The sequence below is a fragment of the Pantherophis guttatus genome, chromosome 2, assembly GCF_059756535.1.
Source record: "Pantherophis guttatus breed Tessera chromosome 2, ASM5975653v1, whole genome shotgun sequence".
Taxonomy (NCBI): domain Eukaryota; kingdom Metazoa; phylum Chordata; class Lepidosauria; order Squamata; family Colubridae; genus Pantherophis; species Pantherophis guttatus.
The window spans coordinates 148,616,074-148,637,619 of NC_142064.1; the positions used below are offsets into that span (position 1 = coordinate 148,616,074).

Sequence of the window (21,546 nt, forward strand, 5' to 3'; positions counted from 1 at the left end):
TGGTACGCACTGGCTCCCTTGGCAGATAAAATTTAGGGGTTGACTAAGACTATCCGTATATTATCCAAGATAAGCTATTTCAGTTACCTGGGTTGTACATCATGTGTACTTTTTTGTGCGAAAAGGAAATCATACAAAATAAAATATGCCAATGTGGTGTAGAGTTTGCTAATAGAAATGGTTAAGCAAAAAGATTGGAAGGTTTGTTTAGGAGAACAAGGGACTTTCAAGGGAAAGCTATGGGAAATATTAAGGATCAGAAAGATTTCGGGGAGCCTGCTGTATGCTGTTCAACAAACTGTGTCAGTGATCAGTTTCCTTGGTAACTACAGTAGATACAGACAAAGATTCAGGGAAGAGAGATGGTACTCTTTATGGCGAGCAGAATAAAGATGCAGCTTTCCCTACTTTCACCATTAAAGGGCTTCTGGTTTTTTTAAAAAACTAATATGTGCAAACATTAAATTAAAAATGCCACCACCTTTTTCTAACCCATGCTGTCTGATAAAAGTTGAACTTATTGTTAATACAGAGTTGAAAAGTTATCCCATTTAATGGTTGGATTGTTTATTTATTTATTTCACTAAGTTTATGTGGTGCTTCAGGGAGGCCTGACTCAGATGTTTATCTTATGATAGAAAAACACTGGCTACACGCTGGCATATATCCATATTCTAGAAATAATGACTAACAATTATTCTTAGGTAATCCTCGACGCACAACTGCAATTGAGCGCCAAAATTTCCATTGCGAAACAAGACCGTTATTAAGTGAGTTTTGCCCCATGTTACAACCTTTCTTGCCACAGTTGTCAAGTGAACACTGTGGTTGTTAAGTTAGGTTGTTAAGTGAATCTGGCTTCCCCACTGATTTTGCTTGCCAGAAGGCCACAAAAAGGGATCACATTACCCCAGTTGTGACCAGAGGAAGGCTTAGCAAAGCAAATTTAGTCAAAGAGCCTTGAGCTCACAGATCCCTTGTAATTTCCTTAGAGAGTATTCTTGTGAGGATATATTCCACCTGATTCCCCTGGAATTCCTGACATCAGTTGCTTATCCTTTCATCCCTTCATTTAACAATCTCCATGCAGTTATATTTTGCCATGGTGTTTATTTATTTTGATTCATGTTGACACTAAAGACCTTGGCACCCTTTCCTTCTTTATTTGATTTTGGACAGATCAGAAGGGACAAATAACCAGTTCCCATCCTAGTTCTCTCTCTCTCTTAATTTTTTCAGCTGTAACTGTTTCCTCCATCTGCTTCCTCCCAGCTTAAAAACAAAAGTTCTATGAGAGATTTGTGACAAATTAATTTTTGACACCTCATTAAAACTTCTCAGGGAGCCTTCAATTCAATCATTATTGATAAATTTGGTTTTGATGTTCTAGTAAAAAAAAAAGGGGAGGGTGGGATACTGAGATCTCATCTGATATATGTCCTCTATAATTCTCCTAAGATGACACTCTGGGAAGCAAACTTCTTCCATTCCCTTAAATATCCCCTCCTACATCAAATTTTGCCACTGAATTTCTGCAATGTGATCTTATCAATTCAATGGCAAAAGTACAACGGCACAAATGAAATTTGTGGCCCAAAGGATGCATACCCTGCTATGCAATATAGTAAAGCATTAAGGGGAAGAGAAATGCACTTCTTGGATTGGTGAACACTGATAGTGCTGCAATTCCTAGTAAACTTGAATCTGCTGTCATAATATGGATGCTCATTTTTACCCAAGAAGCAGAGCTGTTCAATTCAGTACTATTGCTCTTCCATTAATTCATTTAACCAATGAGTTGATCCCTCCCCTATCTACTATCACACTGTGCAGGTCAAGAAGAAGCAACCGAGACAGATGAAGGACCAACTGTAACTTCTGCAGAAGTTGATTATTATGAAACATTAAAAAAAATTAAAAAGCACTGGTTCAAGAGTTTACCACTCGATCCCATTTAAATCTGGGATTATCCCAAATTACATCTGCTTACTGGAAAAAAAAGATTGAAATTAAAATATCATTATTTGAATCACATAGTTCTGACACACAACAGGAAAAGAGTATACCTACCTAATTTAGAAAAAGCTTCATGTAATCCTCCTATTTTTGCCATTTATTATGAGTCTCTTGTTTCAATATATTTCAGTTGGTGTATGACACGATGAGACAAAACTAACTGGGTAAAAAAGAATGCTGTTGCAAAATCATTTAGAAATTATTTAATTTGAAAGCATAATCTATGTAAAATCTTGACTTAACAGAAAAAAATCTAGGGCAAAAAGTTCACTTGCTTGTCCTAACAATTATCAGTGCCTTAAAACTCATCAGGTTTAATCAAGTGTACAGAAGTGCATGAGTCATACAAAAAGAATTGCCTACTTTGAAAAAATATATATAGATTTACTTCAGGTATTTCAGCCCAGGAGAATTATTTCAGTTACTTCACCACTTTCTGTAAGAGTGTGGGACAGCCACAACATACAAAGTGCAATCAAGAAGAAGTCCATAATCAGCTAACTGAACAGCTAATCATCATCCTCGCCCAACAGATGCTCAGATTGCTTTCAGAATTTTTACCCCCTTTTTTTTTCTACCACTATTAGGTGTATTGCTTGAGAATAACAGTTCCAAAGCTCTGATGAGCAATTAATCTCTTCCATTTTTAGAGTAAAATGTCGCTAATGAATTTGATCAAAAACCTTGAAAAAAGGGTTTGTGACTCTTATTTGTAATTACTATTGCCTATATTTACCAGACAATCATACTGCTCCTTAAATGTTTCTGCTTCTCACATGTATAAGAAGACTAAATTGTTTCCATGTTGAACAGAATAGAGAAGCATTCAAGATTTGGATAGGAATGTTTCCATGTTGAACAGAATAGAGAAGCATTCAAGATTTGGATAGGAAAGATGAGCAGGAACCTTGAAAAAATACAGGGAAAAACATATATATTAAGTTTGTTCTTATTTTAAAGAATATACAGGCAATCCTCAAGTTATGACCACAATGGAGTCAAAAATGTTCATTGCTAAGAAGGCAGTTAAGTAAATTTTGCCCCATTTTAAGGCCTTTATTGCCCAAGTTGTTAAGCGAATCATCGCAGTTAAATGAATCATGTGATCTTTAAACAAATCAGGCCACCCGCATTGACTTTGCTTGTCAGAAACTGGCTGGGAAGGTTACAAATGGGGATCACATAACCCCAGGACAGTGCAACTATCATAAATACATGCTAGTTGCCAAGCACCTGAAAACTGATCACCTGACCATGGAAATGCACAATGGTCGTGCAAAAACCGGCCATAAGTCACTTTTTTCATTGGCCATTGTAATTTTGGTCACTAAACAAATGATTGTTAAGTCAAGGACTACCTGTATCAAGTAACAGCTTTTAAATGAGGCTTCTTCGTGCTATAGGAATTTTCACATTTAATTCTTACAAGTAACATCGATATGACCTCCTTATGTTAAAGAAAGACTTAATATAAAGAAAAATGCATTGAAAATCTTGTGAACACAGATAAAGTGGGTCACTGCACAGAATTCACATTATTTGATTATCAGCAAAGGTTTCAAACTTTAATATTATATACATTACTGGTGCTGAGGATGAGAGGTTCTTTGGGAAGGGTGGAGTGTCAAATTGCCCTGGGAAACATATAATTCCTTCAGATTCTAATTGCTTATTGATTTGGGTAATCTACTAGAGATGATATTGAAAATCTCAGAGGTGAGATATTTTTGGGTAAATATGATTGCCCAGTTTTGTTTGGAATGAGTTTTATTCACTAGGAACCACTTTCGAACAGGTAGACATTTTGTTGCATAAAAATGAAGGAAATGCATTTTACCAAATGTGCAGTCACTACTTTTCCTATTTCAGGAATTGAGTATGAAATAATTGTTTGTGGTTGATTAGTTAAGAGGAATTGTTACCTAGTGTTTCAGACAGTTTACCTACTTTGCTCTAATTTATATCACAAATGGTGCTATCAAATAGCACCAACTGTGAATCTTATGTGCAATTTCATATTCCTCAAAGGATTTGCATACATTTGAACAACAAAAATCCTTACATAAACAAACCTAGTGGTTGATATGCTTCAGTGCTGAAATTTTAAGGAAATACAGGCAGTCCTCGCTTAACAACCACAACTGGGACCAGCAACCTGGTTAAGCAAAATGGTTGTTAAGTGAAACCATAACTATGTTTATGATCTTACTTCAGCTTTCCTTTGCTTAACAAACATGATAAATCGTAAATGTGAGGAATGGTCACAAAATTCCTTTTTCATCACTGTCATAATTTAAAATGGTCACTAAAAGAGGCGGTCACTGAATGAGGACTACCTGTAACCTTATGTTTGAGGAACTTGGGTTTTTTTTGATATTGGAATTATCCTGAAATAACCGATCACAAATATAGTCATTTATTTTAATGAAAAGTATACATTTGTAATTTTTAAAGCTATAAATTCAAATTGTCTAGGCCAGGGGAGGGAGGGACCTTTTAGAGGTTGAAAAAAGCTTTGAGAACTGCACTAAAGCCACAATATTCATAAAATAATCTTTTTCCATTTTGATGCCCTCCAACTATTACAACCCTGAGAGTTTCACTTGAGGATGTCTGGAGTATAACAGATTGAGGAAGATTTTATTAGCAAAGAAGATAATTCCATTTATGCCATTTAACTTGGTTGTAAAACCTCAGGATGTAGCTGCAAAGTATTGGAAAAGTAGTTCATCTGAAGATAATTTCAAGGTTTCTTGTCACATGAAGTAGATTTTAAATATTCAGCTCCACAGTGTAATTTAACAGTGTATGAAGATATATCAAAATGAACCATTCTTCCACAATTTCCACAGCAACAAAATCTTCTTTAATATTATATAGATCTTGCATAAAATACTAATTTAAAAATATTAAGAGGGTAACAGATACAATGTCATGCTGAAGCTAATATATCATGAATTGGATCAAAACTGAAGTTCTACTAAGACTCATTTTAAAATGAAATAGCTATTTGAAACAAAACCATGTGATCTCAAACAAACAAAGGTGCATTCTAAAATAATGGAATTAATTTTTACCATCTGTTTATTTTCTTATTGATTTAGTCAATTTCTCTAGCTGTTCCTCTCAGACAAGGGACTCTGAGCAGCGAACTGTCATAAAACAATTAAAAACCACTTACAACATAGTAAATATTTACTATATTGGTAAATATAGTATTTAGGTATTTTGCTAGGTATTTAGCAAAAAAATATTTTTTTAAATTTAAATTTTTTAAATTTAATTTTAATCTTGGTGGTCATCCTCACTCTATGGAATATCACTCCCGCTGAGGTATGGTCAGCCCCCACCCTGTTGCTTTTTCAAACGGCTATAAAAGTATGGTTTTGTCAGCAGGCCTAGGGACCACGAATGGTGATGGAATCGATCAAGTGTTTAATTTGATTGTGTTGTTCCTGCCATAGAGGGTGGGGTGGAGTGTTTATAGGTTTTTAAGTAATGGATTTTTAAATGTTGTAAACCGCCTGAAGTCATCTAGGTGTGATATGGGTGGCCATATACGTTTGTTTAAATGTTTGTTTGTTTGTATATAAATAATATATAAATTTTAATTAGCCACATAACTCACAGTTCAAGGCGGATTTTTACATCAGATTGTGCAAAGGAGCAAAGGAAAGCTCAGCCAAACTGGAGAATATACTTCTTATCAAGAGGGATACCTTGTAAAAATTAAGATAGGCTGCAAGATGACAAATAAGTAAACAATACAATCCTGCAAAAAATATTTGCAGAGCCTCAAATTTCCTACAAGTAGAGATGGTGTGCTGCAGGTCCCATCAGCTAAGGTTCTACATTTAGATGGGTTCCAAGAGACATGCCTTCTCTGCCATGGTGCACTGGCCCTAATGGAGCATTCTTCCCCCTGACATTAGATTATCTCCATCCCTTTGGATATTCCAGAAGTCTCTCAAGATTTGGTTATGTCACCAAGCCTGGAGTTCCCTGGGTACTGGGAGACATGCCTAGATGGCTCTATTACTGAACTGGCTATTCTTACTCTCTCTTTGCCTAGGGCTTGCATATTTCATTTTTGTAATATTTATCTTCTAATACCAATTCTTATATTTCATACTGATTATTTTATATATGTGGATTGTTGTATGCTGCCCAGAGTCATTTTCTATGAGATGGGCAGCTATACAAATCTGACAGACAAACAAACAAACAAACTACGGTAATAAGCAAACATACCAGTAGTTGCTCTAGAAATATGACAAATAACTAAATCAAATATTTTTTCAAGGATTAAGGATTCTTTTTGTTCAACAGGAATCTTGGAGTACAACAAAAAGATCAGTTTTAAATGTGATTTAGTTATAAATACCATTTCCTAAGAGAACACTGTGCACAAAATAGCTTGTCTTATAATGGGAAGCAAGCAGTTGACCCAATTCAGAAATGAAAACCTGCACTCATTAACTGCTGATGAATTGGAGGTATCCTATTAAGTGTAGCATAGGCATATAAGCAGAAGCAGGACACTATGAGCCTTAGTCATAAAAGTCAGCTGGGTGATTTTGGGTCAGTCACTCTCAGCCCAACTCACTTCACAGGGTGGTTGTTGTGGAGAAATAGGACGAAGATATGTTGGATGTTTACCACTTTATTTGTAAAAATAATAAAGGTGGCAATAAAAAGAAATAAATAAGCAAAAACAAAATTCTATCCTCCTCAATGGCATTGCAACTTCTAAGAAAACTATTTTTTTTCTATGCTCTTCCAGTATGGCTCTGCAAATTAAAAAAAATAATAATTCTCTAAGATTGTATTTCTGTATCTTCTAGAAAGAGTTTTCTGTAAGAAAGTCACCAGCCAGAGAACAATGTTCAACACTGAAAAACAAAATCTGTTTAATTTTTGATCGACTTATTGTGGTATCATCAACATAAATACCATTTGAATTCACTTGAGATTTAAAAGAAATGACCCCAGGATTGACAGAAAATAAAGATTTATAATATTGTGTTGAAATCCTGAAAGCCTCTTCAGAAATAAGTGAAGATCCATAAATGCACAATATTTCTGCCTCCCCTGTGAACAGAAGTCTCCATGTGACACTAAGCTGATTTTTGAGTTCTGAGTGTCCACAGCATTTAACATTCTAGTAATAAAATCTAGAAAAGCCTCATTCAGAGGTGGGTTTCAGCAGGTTCTGACCAGTTCTGGAGAACCGGTAGCGGAAGTTTTGAGTAGTTCGGCGAACTGGTAAATACCACCACTGACTGGCCCCGACCCCATCTATTCTTTGCCTCCCGAGTCCCAGCTGATTGGGAGGAAATGGGGATTTTGCAATATCCTTCCCCTGGAGTTGGGAGGGAATGGAGATTTTATAGTATCCTTCCCCTGGAGTGGGGAGGGAATGGAGATTTTACAGTATCCTTCCCCTGCCACGCCCACCAAGCCATGCCCACCAAGCCACGCCCACAGAACTGGTAGTAAAAAAAATTGAACCACTGACCACATTGTATGAATTTGATAGTTTATTGTGGCCGACTCATCTTCATAGTGATAGACTTAGGCTATATCTAACTAAGTTTCCTTATTTTCTTTGAACGTATCTGAAAACTGAAAATTTTTGAAGTTCTACAAGAAATGGCATCTTCTCAGGTTTTGAACCTAGGCACGTTGGGCATACATTCCTGCAAGTGGAATTATTTATTATGCAATAATCTATCATTAATGGTTTGAACTGGGAAGAAAAGCAACAGAAATCAAATTTAAGGTAATCTAACATTCATATTATGTTCATAAAGGTTACTCTTGTAGAATTCACCATACAGAGTGGCTAGAAAAGTGATTTTTAAAAATGGAACATGTGCTTTGGTACCGGAGTCAATGGACTTCAAGTTGCTATTTGGATTGTTATCTGGGAATAGTTTACTGCTATTTCTTGTTTTAGGAAAGTCACTCATACATGCATTGAAATGAAAATCCATTATACTATATCAAAGCAATGCTCTGTATATAAAATATTATATATTTAATTTGTGTTATCTCTAGGTGAGAAAGATTTCTGATAAAATTCTGGACATCCACTTCCAATTCGTACAATCCATTGATTCACTGATTATGCATCATTAGGTTGGCATCAAATGACCAGGTTCAAATTATTATTATTCATTTATTAAATGTAGAGAATCACATAGCTATATAAAGCATGCAACAAGAGCATCAAGTAGGAACTCTGGATTGATTGGTTCTATGATGTATTTATTTGCTGTCTTGGTTATCCAAGGAGGAGGCAGTTATCCATCAGGAGCTTTCTCCAATACCAATATCACTTCTTTATGTCATGTTTGTGTCCACATTAGTATAGGACTTGGACTTCACTCTGCCTGAGTTTCTACCCTTACAATGCTACAATCAATTCCCACAATGGAAGAACAGGTGGAAAAAGTGATGCAGTTGGCAGAGATAGCAAAATTAACTTTTAATTAAAGAGAAGATGTATCTAGTTTTGTTTCTATTGGAAATCGCTTCTGGACCTTATGCTTGAAACAGGGGAAAAATGAAACATTGCTTTGAGGTTTTGATGATTAGATTAGTTTGTTGCTAGACAAAAATGGTTAATATACATACTCAATGTGTAAACAAAAAGTTGAGGATGTATTTTACTGCATCGAAAAAAATTGGAAGTCAATCTTTTTTTTTCTTTCCCCTTTATCTTACATTCCCTTCCCATTACTTTTCCCTCCCCTATTCCCTTATTAGCTGTTTCTATTTGTATTTTATATTATCATAAGCTTCCATTTAAAAAAACAGTACTGTAATGGGAAATCATACTAAGAATTTTTTACAATTATGCTTGAAGAGGCTACAAAGTAATGGAGTTTGGACACTTAATGTATCTCTAGGGAGTCAAATTGTCTTTTTTTTACTGCAAATTATAATTTGCACAAAATAATGTATAACTTTATATTTCATGCTAAACCAAACCAAAGCATGCCATAATACAACTTAGTGTGATATGACTAACTAGTTCTTATACATTTATTAAAGAGCATATTGTCATAGAGTAACTAATTCCCTGTACTTGACAAAATTGCCTCCGTACACTATATCAGGTATTCCAGAACCATAAATACATGATGGAGTTGCTACAGGTACTTAAATAGAAATAAAAGTTGTTATTAAAAGAAAACATGCTATTGCTGATGAGATCTACATCTGCTAGAAGCTCTTTTGAGGAAAATCCCAGGAAGAACCTTTGTGCATCCTCTTTTCTATATTCTGTATCCTTATTTTTCTGTTTGTTTTTATCATTACCTGCTCATACATGCCCCTAATTTGCAGAGTTATCCAGTGCAAAGAAAACATATCTATAAGGCACAATATAGAAAAGAGCAAATTAACGTATTCTAATGTTCCAAGGACTTTTCAAAACAATTAATGCAGCAACATGAATGAAATAACAAAAATCCAATGTACTTACATCAGTGTCAGGTCCCTTATCACCTCCAGGACAAGAAAAAGTAACGAATTCATGGCACCTCTTGTGAACCACAAAACAGCAAACTAAAAAGAGAAGAAATATACATTTGCTTTAACTATATTAACAAGTCTATAGTCGGTTTATATGCATGGAAATTCGTGTGACACAATAATTATGTCCTGTGAAATTCTTTGACAAGCATTCAAATCATGGAAAAATCTTCACCATCTACTTTTCTATTCTATGGAAGTGTTCAGGACAAGAAGTAGAAGTCCATCTAGGCCACACTGGAATTCACCTTCTACCTTTTGGCTTTGGAATTTTAACTAGGCTATTGGCTGCTCATCATTGAAGAACTAATCTAATAGCATACAGGTAATCCTTGACGTATGACCACAATTGAGCTTAAAATTTCTCTTTCTAAGCAAGACACTTGTTAAGTGAATTTTGCCCCATTTTATGACCTTTCCTGCCACCGTTGTTAAGCAAATCACTCCAAATGATAAGTTGGCAACATGGTTGTTAAGTGAATCTGGCTTCCCCATTGACTTTGCTTGTCAGGAAGTTGCAAGAACTGATCACATGACCCCGGGACACTGCAATCATCATAAATATGAGTCAGTTGCCACGCATCTGAATTTTGGTCACATAGCCATGGGGATGTTGCAATGGTCCTAAGTATGAAAAACAGTCATAAGTCATTTTTTTCAGTGCCGTTGTAACTTTGAACAGTCACTAAACAAATTGATGTAAGTTGAGGATTACCTGTAAATCATTTCTATATTCAAGGTCGGTACACAATTAAACATTACTATTGGAATTACTGTATCAAAAGGTTATGTATTATAAGGAATACCATTCTATGTGTAGCTGGATGCTAACTCAACACAAAATCTCTTGGGTGACTACTTTACACTTTGCTCTCCTAGTTGCCATTTATATATTTTTCACTTAGAAGCAATCTTGCATAAAATGAATATATTCAATTTTGTTTCAGTATATGTAAGCATGGGCTGAGGTGTTTTGTTTTGCTTGAAAAAGTGAGGTAATGTTTACTGCAGGACAATGTTTTTGATTGTAAGTGGAAAGCTAAGATGACAGAACAGATCAATATTTCATGATGGACATACTATATGAATTGTTTTCTTTATTAATTTTGCTCATCCTTTTTGGTAAATCATTTCCACTTTGTTTATCCCATGAGAATGCTTGCTTAATGTGCTTGTGTTTTACTCTCTCCACAATAATGTCATTCCAGAAATAAACAATTGTAAATGAAAACAATAGCATTGTTCTCTCTAGGTCACATTCCAGCCTTAAACTCTGAGATTCCAGAATAACAAGAATCTTTCTGTTCCTACTCATTGTGGAATGAAGTATTACTCAGTGAGGAGAAAAATGATTTCCCACTCGCTCCAAGTCTAATGATTTTCTTGATTATGACATCCAACTCTATATTTCCACTTTTAGTGATGCTGTGATCACCCTTTTGCAGTGCCTGGAGGCTGTGTGGGACAACAAGCTTTGACTGAATCCTGGTAAGACCAAATGGCTTTTGGTACACAGGGCTCTGGGGACTTTGTCATCTTTAACTCTGGATGAGGTGGCACTGCCCCAGAAAGACCCGGTCTATAACTTGGGGGTTCTCCTGGATTCGCAACTCCTGTTCAAGGAACAGGTGGCAGTTGTGGCTAGGAGAGCCTTTGCACAACTTCATGTTGTGCACCACTTGTGGCCTTTCCTGGACCCACCAGGATTCCCTGCGCTCAACCATTCAGTCCCTAGTCATCTCACAGCTGGACTGCTGTAATGCACTCTACATGGGGATATCCTTGAAGAGCATTTGGAAGCTACAGCAGGCAGTAGCAGAGTGTGGCAGCGTGAGTAGTTTTGGGGAAGAGCCCAAGAATGGCCCCTGTAACACCACTGAACTGTGAGCTGCATTGGTTATCAGTCTGCTTCCAGGTGCAATTCAAGGTGTTGATGATCACCTTTAAAGCCCTTCATGGCATAGGTCCAGGTTACTTGAGGGACTGTCTCACCCTACTGGGGGTGGTCCATACCACTTGTGGTGGCAGAAGAAGCATGCTGTGGATCCCATCAGTCCAAATTATTCTGGCTGGCAGGGTCCAGGGTCTGCTGTTGCTTCTGCCCTAACATAGTTACACTACCGTAAGATGGTTGGTTGGTGAATGAATGAATGAATGAATGAATGAATGAATGAAACAAACAAACAAACAAACAAACAAGTTTGGAAAAGAATTTCAGCAACCATCCTCTCAGGTTTTCTGTATTTCTTTTATTGGCAACATATCTTTATATTTCTTTTTAAGACGCAAAAAAAAAAAAAAGATAATCAAGAGCTGAACCAAATTAACTATGAAATTTATAATAAGGGTGATTTTTTTTTAAAAAATGAGATGTCTCAAGCAAAATATACATTATTAAAGAAAATGGTCAAGCCATGAATTCTGATTTGAAAAGGAAAACTTCTATTAACCATATGGACATATCCTTGTGGAGGTTGTTTCCTGTTACCGTAGTTTTGGTTGTTGTTATTCAGTGCCCACCTGCAAGTGGGAAAGTAGTTTCCCATTCAGCCAAAAGTACTGGTATTTCCTAGAGGTCTCCCATCCTAAGTCTAACACTGCTTAACCTTTTTCAAAATCATTCAGTCTTAGCTACCTATTACTGAAAAAAGAGAACAATATTTCCTAAAGCAGGTCCAAGATCAGTAGAAATACCCAGTATGAAACTATTCTTCACTCCAAATAATCAAACCTCAAAAAATCATTTTAGCATATCCCTCTAGGTCAGGGGTGTCAAACTTGTGTTGTCACAGAGTTGTCACGTGATGTATCGTGACTTCCCCCCTTTGCTAAACCAGGCATGGGCGTGGCCAACGCGTGATGCATCCAGCCTGTAGGCCGCGAGTTTGACATTCCTGCTCTAGGTAGAATAGCACAACAAACAGCAAACTAAAACTAATATTGTTGCCTACCATGTAATCAGGGTCATAATAGTCACCCTGCAGTAAAACATTCTTGACAAATTGTTCTCAGCCTCTACTCTACTTGAATACATATAAAAAGACAACCAGTTCTATATACAACTGATTCTAGTGTCATGCTGCTTTTAACATTTCAAGTAAAATTTACTTAACTTAAAACCCAATATTTAACACCTTATATACTGGTTAATAGAATCATGGTCTTTTTCTGTGTCATAGTCATACCGATATAAGAGTATAGTCATTTAGTGCCGGCATCTTCTCTTTTCAAAGGTAAACATAACAATCTTTCTCAATTTTTCTTTCAATAGGATTTAGAGGTTAAGAGGATGGATAGGGCACTTTTTTTGCTGTCTTCTGAATTAATTTAAATTTACTTGAATCCTACAGCATACTTATCAAAAGTGACATGTAATATTATATAAAGAGAGGTTTTACCAGATAAGGAAAGAATATAATCTTCCATCCCATTAATGCACTGAAAACTCGTCACTTGCTACAATTACTTGCACATTCATAGTGAAGTCTGCAATTATGAAACAGAGATGGTTTCCACATAAGCCTAGACCCTGATAACACGGGGTCCTTATTCATCCAGAAAACAATGTACACCCAAGGTATATAGGTGAAAGCTTCTCTAATTTAGATGCACATCCTTGATGCATTTGATTTAATAAAGGTATGATGTGTTGTTGCCTTTTCTATTGAGCCAAGACCCCTATACAGATCTAAAAATTAGGTAACAGGATATTATGTGTGGTTTTTAAACAGTTCACTAATATACATATTTTATTATTATTAGAATTTTTTTATCCCACCTGTTTTACTTTATAAGTAACTCAACATCGCAAACATACCATATATAAAACCCCTTCCTCTTTTTCCCACAACAACCATCCTGTGAGGTGGGTTGGGCTGAGAGAGAGTGTCTGACTCAAGGTTACCCAGCTGCCTTTCATGCCTAAACCGGGACTAGAACTCAAATTCTAGTTTTTAGCCTGGTGCCTTAACCATTAGACCAACTGGCTCTCTTATCTGCACCACTCTCAACACAAGCCCCCCAACGCAGATTCTTCAATCAATATCAGAACCTAATTATCAATATGCTTCAAAACTCCTATGTAACCATTCTCTTTCCTCCATTAATGGCTATAATTTTGTTCAGTTAAGAGAAAACTTAAGAATAGTTAAATTGAATTTCCTCATTCTGGTAGAGTCCAAATAAACTAAACTACAATTGTCATAATACCCAACCATCATCATTACTGACTATTGGAAACAACAAGCATTTGCAACCTTAATGCATCTGAAGCAGGGTGGATAAAAATCAATGATTTTTTTTAAAAAAATCAAAAAAATCAGATTTTTTTAAATTAAATCGGATTTTTTTGATTTTTATCGAATTTATTTTAATAAAAAACTTTTGGGGTAAAAATCTATCGTAAGATAGTTTTCTATTTAAGATACATAAATAATTTAGTTTATTCAGCATGAAATGGAGCTTAGTTATGTAGCATGAGGCTGTATATTCTGCAACACTGGGACTATCGGTGAGTCAACAGTGGGTCAAAGGAGTAGCAGAGATGACAGTTGCTCTTTAAAAATTATGATTTAAATCGAGTTGATTTAAATCAAGCCTTTTTACTAGTGATTTAAATCATGATTTAAATTGTGATTTAAATCAACTCGATTTAAATCAAATCCACCCTGATCTGAAGAATGTCAAGTAATGGAAGGCTGAGGCCAGTCATTAAGAACTATGCACAGATTAGCCTCAAAATAATAATGAACTTGTTAACATTTTCAGAGCAGCTTCTTTGGATTAGCAGAGCCTGCACAAATAATAGTCAAGCTTTGCTTCAATATGGAGTTGCATATAATTATATATGTTATCCTCAATACAAGCTTATGAGGCCAATTGTCCTGGTAGAAAAATCATTTCTGCAAAGTCTACATTACTGCTTAAAAGCAAGTTTGGTCTAGTGGTTAAGGCATCAAGTTAGAGACCCAGAGACTGTGAGTTCTAGTCCTGCCTTGGGCACAGAGCCAGCTGGGTGACTTTGGGCTAGTCACTTTCAGCCCTAGGAAGGAGGCAATGGGAAATTATTTTTGAAAACCTTGTCAAGAAAACTGCAGGGACTTATCCAGTCTTTGAGAATTAAACATGATTGAACAGAAAAAGAAAAAACAACAGTTGCTCATTTGAATTTATTGTCATATTCATAACTTTCTTACATACACAATTTGAAGGTCTTCACCAATAGTCCCTATAGAGGAAAAAGAGGATGGAAGAAAAGACCTTTTGAACCAATTTGTAAAAAGCCATTCCCAGCCCAATATTGAACCTCTTCAAAGCAATAGCATTTTATTCTGCAAATTCAAGATGTGACAAGGACTGCTAAAGTATTAGCTTGATTGATCAAAGTATATTGAATAATATTTTTACCCAATAATTTCTGAATTTAATGCACAACGAGCACCTGATTGATTTCAATCCTTGCTATTATTTCCAGTTGTCTTGCTTTGAAAAGATCCATCAATTAAAATAAAGAATAGACCTCATGCACTATCAAAATACATTCTTACTTCTTTTCAGAAACATATTATAAATATATATATATATATATATATATATATATATATATATATATATATATATATTGTTCACACAGAAAAAAAAAAGCCATACATCAAATTTAAAGATTCACTTTTAAACTTATGAGATGGATAATAATCAAAGTGTAGACATACTATTTATTTCATTAATGCAAAACAAAATCTTGTATCACGGTCATTTCAAGTAATTAAATACAAACTATACTAAATCTGTGTACAGCTTTAGCTGCCAACAAATTTAATCTTGCATGCTTAATTAAAACTAAAAGGTTTAATCCAACAAGGAAGCAAACGTTTATTTAAGGTGGAAAGAACAGGTCTGGCTAGCAAATGACCTGCTTAAACCAGTGCATCATGTTTATGTAAATTAATCTGGGTTTTTTTTTAAAAGAAGAGTTTCAGGTTTTTTGTGGCCATAATCCTGTGTTATACTAGAAAGAGTATGACTGAGGTAAGATCACAAATATTTGCATAACAGAGCTAACCTTTTCATTATATCCATACAACTGCAGTAGTGCATGCTACTTATACCCCAAAGATTTAAAACAGAAAGGCTGAACAAGATAGAATATGAAACAAACATACCCACCCTCGGAGCCCAGATTGGCTGCTGGGAGGCAGGGCTGTTTGTCCCTTGGGGCAATTCATCCAAGACAATTATCCCTCTGTGAATCACCACAATGGGGGAACAGAGGTGGAGGGATGGGGGTTCAGCAGAGGAGCATCGGAAGAGGGCCAGCTGAGTCTGAATGCCAGCTGTGAACTGGCTGTGGCTGGGGGGCCAGGCTGAAGGGGGCGCGAGCATGTGGCAGAGGTGAATTGTCCCATTTTGTCTAGCAATCTCTGTAGCTCAAGAATTGAGAGAGGAATTTTAACCCCCCCCCCCAAAAAAAGGTAGTCTTTGATTTATGATTGTATTGGAGCCCAGAATTTCTATCATATATTTTGATGGTTGAAAGATGAGGCACCTGCACGATTGACCCAATTTTATGACTTTTTGGTAGCGGTTGTTAAGCAAATGCCACAGTCATTAAGTGAATCCATTGTCTGCAATGGGTATTTTTTGCCAGAAACCAGAGTAAATGCCAGTTCTGGTAAAAAAAAAATGTCATAAATCATGGCCATATGACTGTGAGATGCTGCCAATGGCTGTAAATGCAGACCAACTGCTAAACACCCAAAATGCAATCACACAATGGCAGGGGAAGGTGGCTGTCAGACTTCAAAACCAGAACTTCAAATCCATCCACATTTTTGTGAAGTGGGGAGGCTTTTCCCTATGGTAGGCACTGGGTCACAGACCCTCCTGGTTTCCATATGATGACACTGATCAATTGATGGACCTAGAGCAGCCCAATGCAAAGAGATGTTCTTGCTGTTAAAATGGACTTGTAGTTCATTAGCCTGGCCAGCTTTCGAAAACAAAACAAAATAAAAAGTAGAGGGAAGGTGGCAGGGGGAAGAAAAGTTAAAAAGCAAGCGTGTGTGTGTGCATGCACACTCACACACACACACACACACACAGCCATTTCATTGGCCAAGAAAGTCTTAATTCAAGATGAGAGAAGCAAACAATTTCTAGGTGTAGCAAAAACAGTTTAAGAATGGCATTGTATGCTTGGTTAGTTGGGATTAAGTCCGTTGAATTAATTAATGCTATGCTGAGTAAACAAGTTTAGACTCAGGGTACAGAATATGTGGGAAATTGGCGGGGACTGGCTGCGCATGTGGTTAAATATTTTCGGGGAGAGCTTATTTTTTGGGGAAACAGGGTAGGTGAACAAAAATGCCCAATCCAGTTTGAACATCTTGCTGACTATGTTATTAACCACATATACAATATATATGGATCTTAAAGTAATCCAGTTTTGAGCAGCACAAACAGAGCTGGTTTAACCTGCCGGGCATCCAAGTACCTGAGGGAATATTTGGGTTTTTAATGTTTTAGGAAAGCCCAAAAATGGGGCCAACCATACCTGGGGGGGATGCTATCCATAATGCAACCTTTTCTCTATGGAGTTTAAGAGTTTAGAGTTTATTCGATTTCTATACCGCCCTTCTCCCGAAGGACTCATGGAGATTCCTTAAGAAGGGAAGTGAATTTGACAGCACAGCAACTTTCATTATTTTGGGAGTGGGGACTTATTGTTCTGGTTAGGGTTAGGGAGAGAGAGCTGGAAATCAGGTAAGATGGCAAGAGGAGCACCATCTTGCTCCACGCATCCCAAAATAATAAGCCCTCCCCGAAAACAAAGCCAAGCGCTTATTTCAGGGTTCAAAAAAATATAAGACAGGGTCTTATTTTCAGGGTTCAAAAAAATATAAGACAGGGTCTTATTTTCGGGGAAACACAGTATCAAGTCTTTCCCATGGACCTGGGATAGGCAAATGTGGATGTTTGATGGCGTTGGAGGTATCGTCGCAGGATGTAAACCAGGGGTGTCAAATTCAATTTCATTGAGGGCCACATCAGGGTTGTGTTTGACCTCAGGGGGCCGGAGTGGGCACGGCCAGTTCGACATCAGTCATGTCAGGGGCATCTGTGGGCCCCCGAGTGCTCTGCCAGCAAAAACAGGCTCTCAAGTTCTGTTTTTGGCTGCGACAGCCTCCTGCAACCCTCTGCCAGTGAAAACGGAGCTCTGGAGGACCGTGTGCGACCCTCCTGAGCTCCATTTTCGCTGGCAGAGGCATCGCAGGCCAGTCCTTCATTGTTTCCAGGGCAGCCTCGCGAGTCAGAACTAAGCTCCACACTGGCCAGATCTGTCCCGCAGACCTTGAGTTTGACACCCCTGATGTAAATTGTTCTGGTAAAACTGCCTTTTGAAATAGACTGATGGTGATCAATGCCAATGATGTTCAAGTGGTGCTCCAGTTATTTTGTGATTGCACCCAAGGTACCTATTACTATTGGTACTATATTTGCTTACTTTTTCTATAGATTTTCTATTTCTATTTGCTGGTCTTTGTATTTTGTTATCTTCTCCAGTTCCTTCTCTTATTATTATTATTACTACTACTACTATTTTAGAGGTACATCTGGTGTATTTTGATTTTGGTTCAAATTTCTTGTGAGCTGCCCAGAATAAACTGTTGCGAAACAGATGACTACCTACATAATTTAAATAAATAAACAAACCACTATGCATAATTAAACCAGGATCGTAGCATCAATTAGAAAAACTCAATATTCTGACCAGAGCTACTTTAGAGATTCACAATAATTTCTTACCTTAAAATGTAACTTAAACGTATTTTCTTTGAGGGAAGAACTACCACAGGTGGAAGGAAGCGGTGCTGGGTTTGTAGAAATAATCAACTGTCATGTGTTTTGAAATTACACATAGAAATAACTATTTGCCTTGAACTATTCATTACTTGAAATAGACAAGTTTTTAGATCAGATCTCTCTAATTCTAATTTGAAAACACAATCTGTTTAATATCAAAGCATTTTATTTAATCAACAGATTTAGTAAACACAAAGTATTTACTGTACCAGTTTCCAGACCTTGTGTTCTTTTTATGCACATCAGAAGCAAGCAATCCAACACACACTGCTCTAGCTCAAACTGCATTCATTCATGTTCATAGGGACTTATTTCATCATGTTCATAATGTATGTTGCTAGCAAATAGGGGCCCAAGTTAGCCTTTCCAACTTATTCCCTTCCCCTTTAAGCTGCTTCTGTCCTAATTACTAAGACATGCAACATTTTCACAGTGGTAGCAAATGCCCACCTTTGTCTGGGCTCAGAAACTAAATTAGGTTGGACCAGACTGGTACTTGAATTGTAGAGACACAAAATATATCAAGGCTGTAAGCTCTGCTGGGAAGTCACAAAAAAGGCAATGGCAAACCAGGGCAACAACTGAAGACAGGGTTCATTAAGAACAAAGGTATTCAACTCACAAAATTGTTTCAGTGCTTAATAATGCTAAGGGAGCTATGCTGAGCTATTTGTTTGGGCTGCAGACTTAGGCACTATTCGTAAATGTAAACCAAGCCATTTTCTACAACTAGCAGCAAGGAGAGGGAAGGACTTGAAGGAGAAAAGAAATGGAGCAGGTAGCCTGCAAATTTCAATCCGAAAGCTTGACACCACCTGAACTTTCCTCACACATTTTCTTTTCACTGTACTCTCAACTAACGTAATATTATTTACTCTACTTATTTTATTATTTATGGTGTACTGAAGTCAAAAATCATACCAATCCCTTGGGACTGTAATTAACCAACTACCCTGTTTCCCTGAAAACAAGATCTCCCTGGATAATAAACCCAATCTGGCTTTTGAGCGCATGCGCTAAAATAAGCCCCTCCGAAAACAAGCCCTCCCTGAAAATATTTAAATGCATGCACAGCCTATTCTCGCCATTTCCTTTGGTTAGGGTTAGGGAGCCAGAGCTGGAAATCAGGTAAGATGGCAAGAGGAGCCTCGTCTTGCTTTACGTGCCCCAAAATAATAAGACCTCCTCGAAAATAAGGCCAAGCGCTTATTTCGGAGTTCAAAAAAATATAAGACAGGGTCTTATTTTGGGGGAAACACTGTAGAATTGTTGGCCTTGAATGAAAAGTACAGTATTTAGTGTGCCCTGATTGTTTCAAATGCTGAGCCATACTTTGCAAGCAGCAAAGATAACTATCTCCATCTGGTATTCAACAAATGCTTTGAGAGACAAAGAAGTGTTATTCGCTGTCGCTTACATGAAAACTATTCCTTATCTATTTGGAGTTCACACCATTTTACTTGATATGGCCTATGCATGACCCATAAAAGGAAGAGATGTGAATTCTTTCTGTCGTGACACGTATGTGTACATTAGGAAAGGAATCAATAGATGGCTCAGAAGAGGATTAAATAGATACCAAGTAAGAGCAAATAACAAGAAGAGGAAGAGTGACAGAAAGAAAACTGTTTTGACATTAACTGCTAGATCTTATATTTCCAACAATATAAAATGTATATAAAATGCAACAGAGCTACAGAGAATCCAGGAAATAACTGCAATGCAACCTAATTCCATTTCCATACAAAGTACTTTAAAGCCCACTCAGGGATGTAACCTAGTGTTGGATTGTCCCAAGACAGAGATCTTAAATTGGCTTTTAAGGTTAAGTTGTTAAACACCTGGGAGTGATCTAACTAAACATGTATTTTTTTCATCTTGCCCCTTATAGAAGAGCAGTGTGGTGCAATGGTTAGAATGCAGCATTGCAGACTAATTCTGCTGACTGCCAACTGCCAGCAGTCTGGCAGTTCGATTCTGAATGGCTCAAGGTTGACTCAGGCTTTCATCCTTCCAAGGTTGGTAAAATGAGGAGCCAGATTGTTGGAAGCAATAGGCTGACTCTGTAAACTGGTTAGAGTGGGCTGTAAAGCACTGTGAAGCGGTATATAAGTCTAAGTGCTATTGCTATTATTATTCCTTTGGATTTTTATCTATCTTTTCTGACTTAGAATTCTTGAAGATTCAAAGGGTTCCCTGATTTATGGGAAGAAATAGAAATGAAATTCCATAAAAGACATATTTGGCAATAAATGATCTAATTGTGTTAATGCTAAAGGAAATGCATTGAATAGGTTGACTTTCATACTTGAAGGGCACTTCTCATTTGGCAACAGCCTAAGGTAGCACTATTCAGAAAGAAAAGGGCAATAAACAGTAATAAAAATTCATTTTTTGACTAATGCTGGCATTTAAGGGCAAGAAAGCCTTCAGTTTGAAACTGATTAAGGTCTGGTCAGTTTCAGGCAACTGCTGGAGTCTGGGAAGGCTCTAATCAATTAATTAAGGTCATAAACCTGAGTTTGTTAACTTGCAGTTGGCACATTTTAGGGAATCCCTGCACTGTGGTGAAAAGCAGCTGGGGAAGAGATGTTTAAGCAAAACCTCTACCCTTCCAGGGAAAAAAAGGGTGGGGGGAATGGGTCAAGCAAGGACACTATGACAGAACTTTGTCTGAATGAGATGGCAGCAACCAGTCACCTTGGCAGTTTCTTTCTCACTAAGTGTTCACTTAGCAACCATTTCATTTAACTGCTGAGTCATTAGAATCAATTGCAGTCACTAAATGAGGATTACTTGTATGAAAATATTGTTTGTTTGTTTGTTTGTTTGTTTGTTTGTTTATTATTTATTTATTTATTTATTTATTTATTTATTTATTTATTTATTTAATTTTTATACCGCCCTTCTCCCGAAGGACTCAGGGCGGTGAACAGTCAGAATAACATACATATAAAAATGTGAAATAAAAACAATTTAAAATAATTAAACCAATTTGGCTCATCAGTTAAGATCCTCAGCATAGAATTTAGACAATTTGAAAATTTATGCCAGCCCGGCTTGGTGAAACAGAAAGGTCTTAAGTGCACGATGGAAAGTACGGAGATCTGGGATCATTCGTATCCC

The 21,546-nt window shown here is 36.8% G+C and overlaps 1 protein-coding gene across 2 annotated transcripts in view; it reads right to left on the minus strand.

Moving 5' to 3' along the window:
- PRKCA (protein kinase C alpha) overlaps nt 1-21,546 on the minus strand; it is a 199,035-nt gene that overhangs the window by 87,460 nt on the left and 90,029 nt on the right. For both annotated transcript variants that reach the window (XM_034412652.3, XM_087886994.1), the window contains exon 3: nt 9,509-9,591. In XM_034412652.3, coding sequence (XP_034268543.2) covers nt 9,509-9,591 — 83 coding nt within the window. The remainder of the gene's footprint in view (nt 1-9,508; nt 9,592-21,546) is intronic.